The sequence below is a fragment of the Telopea speciosissima genome, chromosome 2 (assembly GCF_018873765.1).
Source record: "Telopea speciosissima isolate NSW1024214 ecotype Mountain lineage chromosome 2, Tspe_v1, whole genome shotgun sequence".
Classification (NCBI taxonomy): Eukaryota; Viridiplantae; Streptophyta; class Magnoliopsida; order Proteales; family Proteaceae; genus Telopea; species Telopea speciosissima.
Window position 1 is genome coordinate 56,383,957 of NC_057917.1, and position 15,039 is coordinate 56,398,995.

Consider the following 15,039-nt stretch of genomic DNA (forward strand, 5'->3'; position numbering starts at 1 on the left):
CAATTTTTGAACATCGATGGACCATTCTACCCTTTGATTGGGTAAGATGACCAAAATGACCTTACCTGAAAAAAAAAAAAGAAAACTAAACTGCTACTCATCTTCCCCAAATCATTTAGGGTTTGGGGAAGATGAGTTCTTGAAATCTCTTGGCAAAGACAGACGAAAAAGAGAAAAAAAATTAGAAATGGAGATTCAATGCTGGTTTATCGTGTTCTCCAGGTCCATATTTTCAACTAGATTTAATCAATGCCATGTCCAGGTTAAGCTGGTTGGTAATATCATGACATATCTCTGCATTATTTGCTGCATCAATAATGTGCAGTCCCTTCTTCATGTTCATCACTAAGTTTCTGATAGATGCTAAATGGCATTTCTTCAGACCTTAAACCAAACTTATCCTATTGGTGCTGAAGAAGTTTATATAATCTTAAAATCCTAATCAATCTCTCTTGTGCACCATGTCAACCTGTTATTCTTATAAAACCAATGGAGATCAGCAAGACCGGCGGAAAGTCAGTGACGGATTGATTTCGTTCTTGATCTTGATGAGAGCGTCGTGGACCATGGGACCGCGGTCCTTGAGATCAATCTGGAAATCTTGGAGTTGGGGTTTGGAAGGGTTGTCAGGATTCCATCGGTAGATGGAGAAGGTCTTGAGCAAAGAGGTGTCTTGTGCCTTGGCTTTGACCTGCTGGGCTTCAGCTTCGGAGGCATGAGCTCAAGCCTTAGTAGCTTTGAGGCTGGAGCTGATACCCTTGAAAGTCCTCTGCTGAATCGACCAGCTGCCATGGCAGTGAGCAACAAGCACTAGAACGAGTTCTTCTTGGAGACCATCACCATTGAAGGGTTTGCTTGTGGTCCTGTTCATTTCGTCTGCAACTCTTGGGTTCAATCTAAGAAAGATCATCCAGGAAATAGGATTTTCTTCTCTAATAAGGTAATTTTCCATCACTGGCTTTTCTTTCAAAAATATTTTTCGATCAGATCGATGTTGGTAAAATTTTCAACTAGTTTTCATATCCAATTGAAGATTCTAAGGTCAATTGCTCAAGAACTCATCTTCCCCAAACCCTAAACGATTTGGGGAAGATGGTTGCTGGATTTTTTTTTTTTTTTTCAGGCAATGTCATTTTGGTCATTTTATCCAATCAAGGGGTAGAATGGTCCATCAATGTTCAAAAACTGGGATCCGTTAGGTTATAACGTCTCTGTCTAACGGGAGGGACTATAGTGGTACTTAGTTTGGAAAGTAAGGGTGCATGTGGAATTAATGAAAGTTCAGGGGGGCAACTATAAATTTGGCCATTTCCAGGGGGCATTTGGAAATAACCCTTTATTTATTTATATTTTTGCTGAATCCTTTCCTAATTCTTTTGAAGTTGCCCATAGATGTTCATTTTAGAATGTTGAAGATCATTTTAAAGTTTGAGCCATCAATAATTAAGCTTAATTATCCCAAATACTTTGTTTTAATTTAGTGGACGGCATGACTAGGATGGAACACCTCATGGGTTATTAAAGCTTTGGGTGGGTCGACGCTCCATATGGATTATGGCCAGGTTCTGTTTGGGTCCACATCCATAGCATGCCAGGTCAAACACAAGCCCAGCCCAATAACACAGTAAATCAAATAAAACAGTTCGATTTTCCATCCACGGATCAATTAAGAAAGAGCACAGAGAGATGACATATATGTCCCACAGAAATTGTAAACTCAATGCAGATGAGAATTGCCAACAAATGAGCCAGCCAGCTAGCTCACCTCGTATTGATCTCTCCACAGGTTGTTGTGAGCATAGTTTAAAAACTCCTTGAAATTGTGTTGAAATTTTAGTGATTTTGACATGGGTTAATTAAAGATTAAACATTATTTGATTTTTCATGATAAACATAAATAAATAAGGGTTTAAGGTTGATCCTTGATGTAATTCAATCTTAATTGGAAATTTCTTGTCCTAGCCTCCCATAGATCTCACACTAGTCACTACATCATCATACATATCTTTTTTTTTTTTTTTTTTTTAATAAAGATCATCATACATATCTTTAATTACCTCTATATACTTATTCAACACCCCTCTCTTTGTAAGAATATGTCAGATTAAATCTCAAGGGACTCTGTCATAGGTTTCTCCAGGTCCATAAAAACCATATATATGGAGATCCTTCTTGCAAGCTCTACATCTTTTCAAAAGCCTCCTTAGCAGATAGATATACAGCTTCTGTTGTAGATCTACCTAACATAAAACCAAATTGATTCTTCGAAAGAAGTTTCATAGTAAAACTTATTAGTTTTATGCTTCTATAGAGATAAACTTAATTTGTTGATAAATCTTGAAGGGATTAACATCAAAGTCGATAAGCATAATCAAATCAGTCCATCTTGAACGAAAAAAGACAATATCAATCATGAGAAATTGGGCGTGCAACTTGGATTCTAATAGAAGTATGTACCCCAATCTTTTTTTACTATTTCTGCATTCAGATTGGGTAAAGTTCTATCAATATCTACATTGTAGAAAAAAAATGCAGTGTTTCAATAAATATTTTGGTCATTTGGGCTATTACCCCTCGAAATGATCAATCTGATACCGATATGGTATTGTTACGGATCGGTCTTATTAGAAAAGGTTACTATATTTTTTAAATGGATTTTTTTTTTTTACTTCTTTACGTACACTTTCTTCGTACCATTTCACCGATACAGTATTGATCAGATATCGGTATTGATCACCTTCAAAATCATGCGGTATTGGCGGTTCGGGCAATCGGACACCAATTTCTCAAACCATGATTGAGTTTACAATTTTTCTGTGGGACATATATGGCATCTCTCTCTCTCATTTTTAATTGATCCGTTGATGGAAAATCGAACTGTTTCTTTGATTGACAGCGTTGGGCTAACTTATGTTTGACCTGTAATGCTGTTGATGTGGATGGACACCCCATGGATGGTGGGAGATCAATTTTGATTGTTAATTAAATGTCATTGGTAAGGATCTGAGTATTCCCCGGCCATATGGAGCGTACGTGGACCCATACATTGCTTTCATAACTCATGAGGTGTTCCCTCCTTAGTCCAATAAATTGAAACAAAGGCATTTGGGTGACGAAACATTTTTGATAGTTAAAATTTTAAAATGATTATTAACATTATTTTTATTAGTGAAAGATTATGAAGAAGAAAAAAGAAAAACAAATAACCTAATCCCACGGATTAAGTCTGTCACTGACTTACCGGATCAAACTCATGAACAGAAGAGGGAAATAAATATGAATTAAACATGAACAGTCCTGTTATTAAGACCTGGAAGCTGTCTCTGCTCATCCGTCCCACTTCCATCTTCAGCGTCGACGACGACATCACCGGACATTTCCTCAATGGACTTCCCTTTAGTCTCAGGCACCAAGAACGTAAACAAGAGGCCAAAGAAGTCTACCACACCAAGCACAATCAGTGAATACTTCACACCAATACCAGGTGGGTACCCTGGATCCGTCAGTGCCTTGTTCGATGGTTCTGCTGCATACAAGAATCCAAACGCTCCAACAATTGCCCCTGCCTTCCCTGTTGCTGCTGATATACCATGGCAAGTTGACCTAAGCCTCGCTGGGAATATTTCCGCTGGCACCACAAATGTTGTCGAGTTAGGCCCGAAATTAGCAAAGAAGAAGGTGAATGCATACATGACCACAAATCCAGCTTGGTGTCCAGGTGTTTTCCAGTAATTGTAAGGAATTGCAAGTCCTAACATGAATACTGTCATGAAGAAGAAACCCATCAATTGAATTGTGCGTCTTCCCATACAATCGATGAAGGCCACCGTAAACCAGTACCCAGGAATGGTACCACAAAGGGCTATGATGGTTTGTGCCCTAGCAATTAAGTAAAGCTCCTCAAGTGCACTCATCGTTTTCGCTGAAGGGATCCAATTAACTGCAACGAAGATGTCCTTCTGGAACAGACTCTGACTGTAAAATACAATATCAAGTAGAAACCATGTTACCGCGGTTCCAACCAAGTGAAGCCCATGGCGACGAGCAAACTCTTTGGAGAACAACCCATAATTATTGGCGGGCTCTTCTGATAACCACTCCACTTTATCTTGCTCTGCTTCTATCTCCACCTGCAAGACAGTTGCCATATCTGCCGCGGCTTGTTTCGCATTCCGAGCGACAAGGGCGGTGTAACGAGCAGTCTCAGGCATCTTCATACGCCAATAGTAAGTGAGTGCTGCCGGTATACCACCCACCATAAAGATTATACGCCAGACGTAATCGGCCTGAGTTACGGTGGAGCCGACCGGGTCGAGTTGGTAAGGAAGAGCAGGAAACCTGGCCTTGAATGCGGCAGAAAGGATTAGGGCAACTATTCCACCAGCCAAGATCCCAAATCCTTGCATTGCAAAGACAGCAGCGATGAAGGCACCTCGGGTCCTTTTGTTTGCATACTCCGACATAATGGTTGCTGATAATGGGTAGTCTCCTCCAATCCCAAATCCTAACCAAAATCTGAAGAAACATAAGGTGGCCATGACACCTTTGGCAGTGCTACCAAAGGAAAGACCAGAGGCAATGGAAGTGACTACCATGAGCATAAGTGTGACACCATACACACGCTTTCGACCCATCTTGTCGCCAAGCCACCCGAAGAAGAGCTGGCCGGCGAGGGTGCCGCATAATGCGACACCATTGACGGCAGCGGCTACGTTTGGGGGCAATGAACCAGGGTTAGCTGATCCAGGAATGTGATAGTAAATACGTCCGAGCAATTTGGTGACTAGAGAGATGCAGAAGAGGTCGTAGGCATCAGTGAAAAAACCCATACCAGCTATCACAATCGCTGTGAAGTGGTAGAATTGGGTCTTGGCTGCATCAAGTGCGCTCAGAACCTGCAATTGTTGGCTAGCCATGTCTATCTCCTTGCTACTTCAGGTCAGGGAGCAGCAGCAGTAATTGTTATATTGTTAGAGTCGGATGAGGGTGCCTTTTTATAGTGTTTCAGAATCTAGACTCTTAACCCGTATCCACGGAATATGCTTCCTTAGTCAACTAATACCAACCAATTAAGAAATAGAAGGGACAGCAACCGTCGACGTCGTTGCAAGATGCACACATCTCCTTTTACTGCTCCTCCACCAGTCTACAGTTCGTAGCTAGAGCTAATAAAGAAAGCTCCTTTGCTTCTTGTTAATTGTGTTATGACTTAGTGACATTAGATTAGGGTTTTCAAATAATTTTTTTTTTCCCGAATCCAGATCCTCTACAATGACATTTAACAACTAAAGTCCATCTCCCATCATCCATGGGTGTCCATCCACATCAACAGCATTCCAGGTCAAACGTAAGTTAGCCCAATGCTGTCGATCAATTCGATTTTCCATCAATGGATCAATTAAAAATGGGGAAAATTTCTTAGATCTACTAGATTAAAAAAAGAATTACAAGATAAGTAGATTTTAAATTTGTTTTACATCCATAAATTTATATTTTAGAAAGATTTACCTAATCCCCAAATTAGTTAGTCTCCGTCCCGCCCAACAAAAAAATATAATTAAACTTCCTAATATACCGTTTGACGCAATTGGTATCGGATTGCCCGAATGGTCGATACTGTATGGTTTTGAAGGTGATCAATACCTGGCCGATATTGCACGGTTTTGAAGGTGACCGATACCAATACCTGACCAATATTGTATCGGTGAAATGGTAAGGACAAGGGGTCAATGAGTACCCATTTGAAAAAAAAAAGCAATGGTAACCTTGTTTGATATGATCAATCGGTATCGATACCGTAACGGTATCATATCGATTTGAAGGTGATCAATATCCAATCCGATACCGTGCACTAAAATCATGAACTCAATGTGATGAGAATTACCACCAAAGGAGCCTCCTACTTCACCTTGTATTGATTCCTCCACAGGTGGTTGTGACGATCCAAACGACTGTCTCAAGTATGTTGACCTTGACTTTGTGCAAGAAAGGAACCCACTTTTTCCCAACCAGGGTGTCTCGTACAACTCATCACCGCACAATGTGACGTGACTCCACCTCTCTTATAATTACAATGCAATCCAAGAGATCACTACCATTCATTAAATCTAAAGCGAAACACACCCGCTTCTTTTGGGACTTGCAATTTTTCAATGCATAAACCATTTGCCATCTCTAACTTCTACCTGTACTCCTTACCTGAGTTTCAACAGTAAATTTACCTATTTCAAAATTCCTTGCAAGTCTGTACAAATTCCTAATCATTTGAAACCCTGAGAATTCCACCTTCAAATAAGCATCTGAAACCTCTCGAATCCAATGTTCCCATGCCAGTGAAATTAGATTCTTTCTTAGATTTAGCACATGCCTCCCCCCTGTCAAAGTTCTCACAATCCCATCAAACATGTGAATCTGTACTGCCCTAATCTTGGTAATCTTACTTTTGCGTACCATCATCACATACATGATATGTGGAAAACTGATTCTAACTGAACACATATGAAATGAACAACTAAAATCTAAATCCAAAATGAAATTTCCGAACCTGACAAAATAGTGAAATAAACATCTCAATGAGCACTCCAAGAAAATTCCTTGATATCAACAATGGATGATTTATGTAATACCTTATACCTAGAAAAGTATTTAATAGTGATCGGTATGGTTGAGAGGTGTTGACGTGTTCGTTTTGACAAAACCCGTTAGATGATGGTTTAATAGAGGATTTTTGACAGTACATGTAAGGATGAATTTTTATTAGCTACAAGCATTGAGTGTGTTAGATTGACCCTAAAAATAGTGTGGACCTTACCGGTGTTCCACAATAAAGAGCAAAATCTGAGAGATGTACGGGTTGAGGTGAAGTGGTAACTTCACGTGAATATTAGAAGACCATCGAGTCAGAATTTGAAAAAAACCAAAATATGAGAAATGAAGATAATTGAATTACCTTTTAAGAGAAGTACCCACATGTTTTTGTCTCATAAAATATCTACATACGATTAATTAAAACAATGTGATTTATATATCTACATTGATCTGTCTCAGGCAGTCTTGTCTGGGTATTGATAAAGCAGCTAAGTGATCATACTAGACTTGAAAGGTGTCGCCTTTTTCCTTTTGTTTTACCACAACAAATTAGGGCTTCACTTTGATGCAAAGTTCTTGTTTCTTTGTTTTTTTTTTTTTTTTCCGAGTACTAAATGTAGGAGTCAACAATGGCTTTACAAATCCTATATCATGAACAATAGATTCATTTTCGGTTCTCCATGAACCTGATAAATAGAGGGTTAATATTCTAGATAAAAGATTTTTTGATTGACACTCATCAAGGTTAGACATAAAGGGTAAATTACACATCACCTCTGGTTTTCAAACGAAACTCAGATCACCCCCTGGTTTTTGAAAAAACTCAAATCACCCTCTCTACAGTAACGGTGTTAGTCTATTGTTAGTTATTGGTGTGAAAGGACTATTTTACCCTTGTACTAAAACATTAGAATTAAATTTACAATACTACCCTTCAAAATCTATGTTTGGATGTCAACGGTAGTTTAGGGATTTAAATTTATTTAACTGGCTGACATCATCAGTTAACAGCATAAAACTAACGGTAGGGACTAATTTGTCATATTGAGGTCTAAACCAGGGGGTGATCTGAGTTTCGTTTGAAAACCAAGGGGTGACTTGTAATTTATCCTTTGTAATTTTAATTTTGGAAAGTAGTTTACGGTCCAGGAGTGTGGTCTATACCAGAAGTCCCATGTGCCTGTCTCTCTCCTCAAAATAAAGGGGCAGAGATGTCTTTTCATATGAGGAGGAGAGAGATAGACTCATGAGAGTGCTGGCATAGGCCACACTATCAGACAGAGTTCTTTTTCATTTTAATTTTTTGTCCTTTCTATGACAATTTTTTTTTCTATGACGGTAATAGTGTCATTTCATATGTAGTTGAAAATGTTATGATAATGATAGCTTTTGATAAGGACACATAATGATATACCACTTTAAATTTATTTTTGGAAAACCCTTTTATCTCTATTTTCAAAATATTTTGAGAATAATTTAAGGAAGAGTTAAAAGGTGTCAAATTTTAAATACATCTATGGAGGTGTCATTCAAACACTCCCTCTGAAAAAGGGACATGAAAGATTAACCTTCTGTGGTATCCAAGTTCTTATTTTCCAATGATTATTTGAAAGCTTTCAAAAACAAATAAAAAATAGATTATGATTTCCTCAAGTAACTTTAGTACCCGAAAGTCTTGTGGAAGCCAAGATTAGTGAGACCAAAAACTCAACTGACTCTAGGGCATCTTATTTATGTTATTATTTTCTTATATATCTGCCTCCAATTTCAGTTGCTATTACTAGGACTCTATTGTTAATTTGATTTGTTAGTAGTTGCTGATCTGGAAAGTTGTTATGTCTAAGACTCTTAATACAGAGCCAGGCTTAGCCCGAGGCCTCAACCCAAGCTCGGCTTGGCCTTGCTAGGGGCTAGGGCCAGGGAAATGTTAAACCCAGGCCTAGCCTGGCTCTGTCCGGGCTCGAGGGGGGCTCATGTTGGTCAAGATTTGTTTATTGACACTGGAGCATTAATTCGATTAGAATAAAATTCAGTACACCAATAAAAGGCTTACGATAAGTTTCTTCAATCCAGTTCCTTCATTTGAGGTTCATAGAGAATGGGAAGCCTGTTAAACCTGTGCCCAATAACCCGGTTTAAAACCTGGTCTAACTTTTCAGTCCGGTTGAACCACATGTGTAGGAGGGGGAGCGTATTACTCTCGTGAGTTGTGGGCCATGATACTCAAGCCATCTCACAAGATTGTCGGTCGTGACACGAGGAAAGTCGTTGAGGATAGGTTCATCGACAGAGAAAGGGGGAAATTCATCTATGATAGTGTATTCTTGGAATTCCCTCATTTCAAGAATCCACAGGGCCCGCACCGTTATTACCCATGCCCACTTTATGACGAATGGGAGTAAGTCACTATCCGAATAATTCACGCCTATGCAAGATCATTATTATATATATAAATACTAATTGGGTTCTAAAACTCTACTTTAGAATTAAGTTTGGGCCATGGGCCATGGGCCCAAGTGGATCCAAAGGTCCAATGACTTAAACTTGACCTAGGGCTTATACCATCCAAACATGTCCTATCTAATGGACCTAGAGACTCAGATCTACCCAAACAAGCTCTAAGGACTAAAACAACTTAACCTAATACCCTCTCCCTCCCTCTCATTTGCAAACACAAAGGAAAGAAATAGAATAGAGAAATCGTGGGAGCAAGAGAGGAAGAGAAGAAGGAAAAGAGAAAGCGAAGAAGAAGAAGATTAGGGAGGAGGAGGTGGAGTCAAGCTATCTACCATCATCAATCCTTGGTGAGCATTTTCTCTCTCTCTCTCTTAATCCTATCACTTCCTCTCTCTTGTTCACCCATTTAATGTGGGTTTTGTTATGAATCTCCTACCACTAATGGTCTCACCAACTTTAGAGGAGAACCATTAATGGAGAGGGGATTTATGACAACAAGGGTAAACTACAAGAAACCCATATATACACTTTAACCCTATTTTGTTTGGAACCCCAACTTTTATGGGTAAACCCTAGATTTGGAAATTGTGGTTTGGGGGCCTCTCTACCAAAAGGGGAATGATACTCATGAATCTTGAGTTGGAACACATTGAGAGCCCTAAGATGTTTCCCACAATTCTAATGGGCATCCTTATTGGACTCTTCAAGACATTGATGTTAAAGCCATGAACCGTTGAATCATGACCCATCATGGGTTGGAGCCCTAACCCCTCTCATGGGGTAATGCTCATGACCAAGAAGTCCCTAAGGAACCCTAGATATACCCCACTTTAGCCCAAGACCTTGGAAATCCAAACCAATCTCGGATTAGTGTTGACAGCAGGACAGGCACGAGTGATAGACAGATGCATCTACCTATTGGCAACAAACGCATCTGCCTGTCAGCTACTGTCAAGGACAGGCAGGAGTGACAAGCAGGCACTCATGCCGGTGGTGAGGAACTTGATATTGAAAGCTAGTTTGAGAACCAAGGTGAGTGAGTTAAGCAATCGTCTTAATTTATGGATTGTTTGTGTCATGTCTTGTGAATGTCATTCATGCATGTTTGCTATATTATATGAATATCGTTAAGACATAGGATGATATAAGTATGTAGAGGTTGATAGGACTTTACATTCTTGGCTTGCGATATTACATTACTTATGGCACTATGGTGCAGATGGTATCAGATTTGGTTATGGGACCCGGGTGCCAGTTGGTGCTGGTCCTGGGATTTCCATATTGTAGAGCAAACTCATGGCATGTAGATCTAGGTTTGGAAATGGGATCTAAGTGCCGGTGGGTGCTGGGCTTGGGATTGCCGTACTTATAATTGCATTAGGTGAAAACGGGGTGGTGACCGGCCGACCGCCTTCAGTAATCACATCTCGTACTTGTATGTGTATGTATAGGCTAGAGGGGCGAGAGGAGAGCCACTCGACCGTATTTCGGTATCTATGGACTCGGCCTCTAGCTTATGCATGTGCGTACCTTACGCATACAATATATGAATGCTGGTTAGGATAAATATATACCCAGTACTATGACCCTTATCAACAGGGGTTTAGGTGTTGGTCAAATCCTGAGTCTTGACCGTTATTCGAGATACAACTCACCGGGAAGTTCGGGCGCTGACCATCATTCGGGCCGAATGCCAGGACAGGGTTTGACTTGGGGGTTTGCATACATCTCTTGGTGGAGATCGGTACGACAGGCTTCCAACGCAACTCGGGTTTGTCATCACTGGTATACCATCCGTTATGGTACCGATGTCGGGGATGCTACCTAAGGTGTTGTTATAGTACTATACCTGACTTAGTTGTGCTGTTAGGTGGATACCAATGAAACTATACATCATCATACATTCATGTAGTATGATTGTAAACAGAATGTGATGTACGGTCTACCTCGGTGATATGGGGCACCTTGGTATCCGTCCATCATGTACGGTTTGTTGTCAACCTCATTCATTACTATTGCTTGCTTGTGTGGCTTAGCCACTCATTGGGCTCAGTGAAACTCATTCCTCGAGGAAACATATTTTTGGATGTGGGGTACATTCGAGCAGGTTGGCACGGAGTACGAGGCTCCCGCTGTTGGATATGAAGATTGGTGGACTTTGGAGATCGTGGAGCATGGACCAGAGTGCTATTGCGAGGTGTGTTCCCCGAGGGAACAATGATTATGGTCGTGTTGCCGTCTTTCAATACACTTGGGCATTTTTACTTTTTGGTTCTTAGTATATTATTTTGCTTTCCTGTCATGGGAGATGTATTGTATAAACCATAAATATAATACATAAGTTCTGATGGGAAAGGTCATATCGATGATACCAAACATTGTTATTTATATGTTACAATGTAGTTTCCGCTGACTCTAATGGCAACTATATTAATACTTTCTTTATTGATCTATTACTTGTCGTTGTGATGAGTTAGTCTTTGATACTGCATCAGTGATTTTGGTGTTTGGGGAACGTATTTGTGTGCTCCGCTTGCATTTTTCCGTGGTTCAGGAATGGGGGTGTAACAAAGCCCATCCGTTTCAAGTTTACAAGCTGAACTCGAACGCGTCTTGGAAGGAAGATGGGCAATAAGGAGGCATTTATAAGAGATCATCATGGCCATGTCCGTGTGGTAATCTCTGAGCCGTTATGCTTTCAATCAATTTTAATGGGCGAGAGACATTGGCAATGCTTGGTGGAGTGCTGGAAGCAATCTCTTAATGTTGTGATCGCCTTGTGTTGGAATCTGATTGTAAAGAACTTTATGCTTAAATCACAGGAAGTAGTGCATCTGCCCCACTTCTTATTCAGCCAGTGATTGAGGATATTACTCACATTTCTTCTTATTTTTTGAAATGTAATTTCTAGTTTATTCCTAGGGAGGCAACTTTGTAGCAGACTCCTTAGCTAGGAAAGCCATTTCTCTTTTGAGCAGAATGGTTTGGCCTATCTCCACTCCGTGGTTGACATAACCTTGTAATTCGGCAACTACGAGCTTTCATGAATAGATTTTTATTTACCAAAAAAAAAAATTTTTATAGGGAAAGGAGATGTGTGACATCTTGCAACGACATCGACGGTTGCAGTTCCTTCTAGTTATTAAATTGATTTGTAATCGTTGACCCAATTCTACGGAAAGAGTTAAAACTCCGAGACATTATAAAAAGGCACCCACTAACCTTTCTGTAACAAGTACCAATACAACAAGAACTACTGCTGCTCCGTGAAGGAGCAAGGAGGTAGCCAGCTGCCATGGCTGGGCAACAATTGCAAGTTCTTAGCGCGCTTGATGCAGCCAAGACCCAATTCTACCACTTCACAGCAATTGTGATCGCTGGTATGGGTTTTTTCACCGATGCTTACGACCTCTTCTCCATCTCTCTAGTCACCAAATTGCTCGGCCGCATTTACTATTACACCCCTGGATCAGCCAACCCTGGTTCATTGCCCCCAAATGTAGCCGCTGCAATCAATGGTGTCGCATTGTGCGGCACCCTCGTCGGCCAGCTCTTCTTCGGGTGTCTCGGAGACAAGATGGGTCGAAAGCGTGTGTATGGTGTCACACTTATGCTCATGGTAGTCACCTCCATTGCCTCTGGTCTTTCCTTTGGAAGCACTGCCAAAGGTGTCATGGCCACCTTATGTTTCTTCAGGTTTTGGTTAGGATTTGGGATTGGAGGAGACTACCCATTATCAGCAACCATTATGTCCGAGTATGCAAACAAAAGGACCCGAGGTGCTTTCATCGCAGCTGTCTTTGCCATGCAAGGATTTGGGATATTGGCTGGTGGAATAGTTGCCCTAATCCTTTCTACCGCATTCAAGGCCAGGTTTCCTGCTCTTCCTTACCAGCTCGATCCGGTCGGCTCCACTGTGACTCAGGCCGATTACGTCTGGCGTATAATCTTGATGGTGGGTGGTATACCGGCAGCACTCACTTACTATTGGCGTATGAAGATGCCTGAGACTGCTCGTTACACCACCCTTGTTGCTCGGAATGCGAAACAAGCCGCAGCAGATATGGCAACTGTCTTGCAGGTGGAGATAGAAGCAGAGCAAGACAAAGTGGAGAGGATATCACAAGAGCCAGCCAATAATTATGGGTTGTTCTCCAAAGAGTTTGCTCGTCGCCATGGGCTTAACTTGGTTGGAACTGCCATAACATGGTTTCTACTTGATATTGTATTTTATAGTCAGAGTTTATTCCAGAAGGACATCTTCGTTTCAGTTAATTGGATCCCTTCAGCGAAGACGATGAGTGCACTTCAGGAGCTTTACTGGATTGCTAGGGCACAAACCATTATAGCCCTCTGTGGGACCATTCCTGGGTACTGGTTTACAGTAGCCTTCATTGATTATATAGGGAGGCGTACAATTCAATTGATGGGTTTCTTTTTGATGACAGTGTTCATGTTGGGACTTGCAATTCCTTACGATTATTGGAAATCACCTGAACACCAAGTTGGATTTGTAGTAATGTATGCCTTCACCTTCTTCTTCGCCAATTTCGGGCCTAACTCGACAACATTTGTGGTGCCAGCGGAAATATTCCCAGCGAGGCTTAGGTCAACTTGCCATGGTATATCAGCAGCAACCGGGAAGGCAGGTGCAATCATCGGAGCGTTTGGATTCTTGTATGCCGCCGAGCCATCGGATAAGGCATCGACAGATCCAGGGTACCCACCTGGTATTGGTGTACAATATGCCCTAATTGTGCTTGGTATGGTCGACTTCTTTGGCTTCTTGTTTAGCTTCTTAATACCTGAGGCTAAAGGGAAGTCCATTGAGGAAATGTCCGGTGATGTCGTCGTCGACGCTGAAGATGGAAGTGGGACGGATGAGCAGATACAGCTTCCAGGTCTTAATAACAGGACTGTTCTTGTTTAATTTTTTAATTAATTTTCATGTCTTTAACTCATCGATGGATTTTCTTCATGTAATAATTAAGGGTGTAATGTTTGTTGAATCGTTTAGTTAATTTAGTTACCAAAACAAAAAAGAATCGTTTTGTTAATTTTAAAGAGGTAGTCTTTTTCTTTGTTTCTGTAGTTATTAAAAATGTGACCTGTTCCACTGAATATTGTTGGGATCAGTTGAAGGTTGACCTTTCTTTTGGGATTAAGTGGTTTGAATTTCTTGATGTAGAGTGGAAAGTAAGCCCTAACCATTAGGTTGTATTTGGTTCCCATAATTTTTTCCTTCTACATTTTTAAAGAATTTATTAGAGCATGCTTCAAACCCTAATTTTGTAGGTATGGTTTCATGCATTCATGAACTTTCAACGAATTTTTTTTTTTTGTAAGCTTCATTGTCCTTCTTTTTCTACTATTTTTTAAATTCTGGGGTTGGGGTAAGCATGGTTCATCCATGATTTCCAATACAAACTTCATTGTTCAGTTCTACCTGATAAATCTTCTCTATTGGATGCGTGTTATCTGAAGGTTGTCCAATGTTGGAAGCATGATTTCAGATTTGTTTTTTGGTTTTTTGTTTTTTTTTGGGATGAATTAGCATTTTTTCAATAAGGGTAAATAACATCCAGCCGCAATAGGGAAGAGGGAGAAAAATGAGGGATGGGAATAAAATGAAAATTTGCAAGCAAAGGCCGAAAACAAGAAATAAGCTCAGCCCAAATCAAAGAGAAGATCTAGGTATCGTACAAAGATCTAAAGATAAGTCCGAAGCTGACGCAACATGATGATTCCACACGGTGGAGATGCATGACCTAATAGAGAGTTTGGAGTGCACATCAGAAGTGATGGAGTCCAAGAACTGGGCTTTGGTTCTAGAGTTACCTCTCCAAAGCTTAATATTTCGTTCTTCCCATATATGATAAACCGAAGCCACCAAAAGCAAGATTCCCAAGAGAGTCAATGCAAGATTTTCTATTGAAGCGGTCAAGGATCCACTTCCACTCACTATCTAAGGATCCAATGCTTCTAGGATAAGGC

The 15,039-nt window shown here is 40.5% G+C and overlaps 2 protein-coding genes across 2 annotated transcripts; one reads left to right on the forward strand and one right to left on the reverse strand.

Annotated features, from left to right (window-relative positions):
• Positions 1-3,281: 3,281 nt before the first annotated feature.
• On the reverse strand, positions 3,282-4,916 carry LOC122650898 (probable inorganic phosphate transporter 1-3). The gene has a single exon (XM_043844263.1). It carries the CDS (start codon positions 4,914-4,916, stop codon positions 3,282-3,284), a length of 1,635 nt encoding a protein of 544 aa, XP_043700198.1.
• A 7,424-nt stretch (positions 4,917-12,340) lies between these two features.
• LOC122650899 (probable inorganic phosphate transporter 1-3) lies at positions 12,341-13,975 on the forward strand. The gene has a single exon (XM_043844264.1). It carries the CDS (start codon positions 12,341-12,343, stop codon positions 13,973-13,975), a length of 1,635 nt encoding a protein of 544 aa, XP_043700199.1.
• Positions 13,976-15,039: the final 1,064 nt, after the last annotated feature.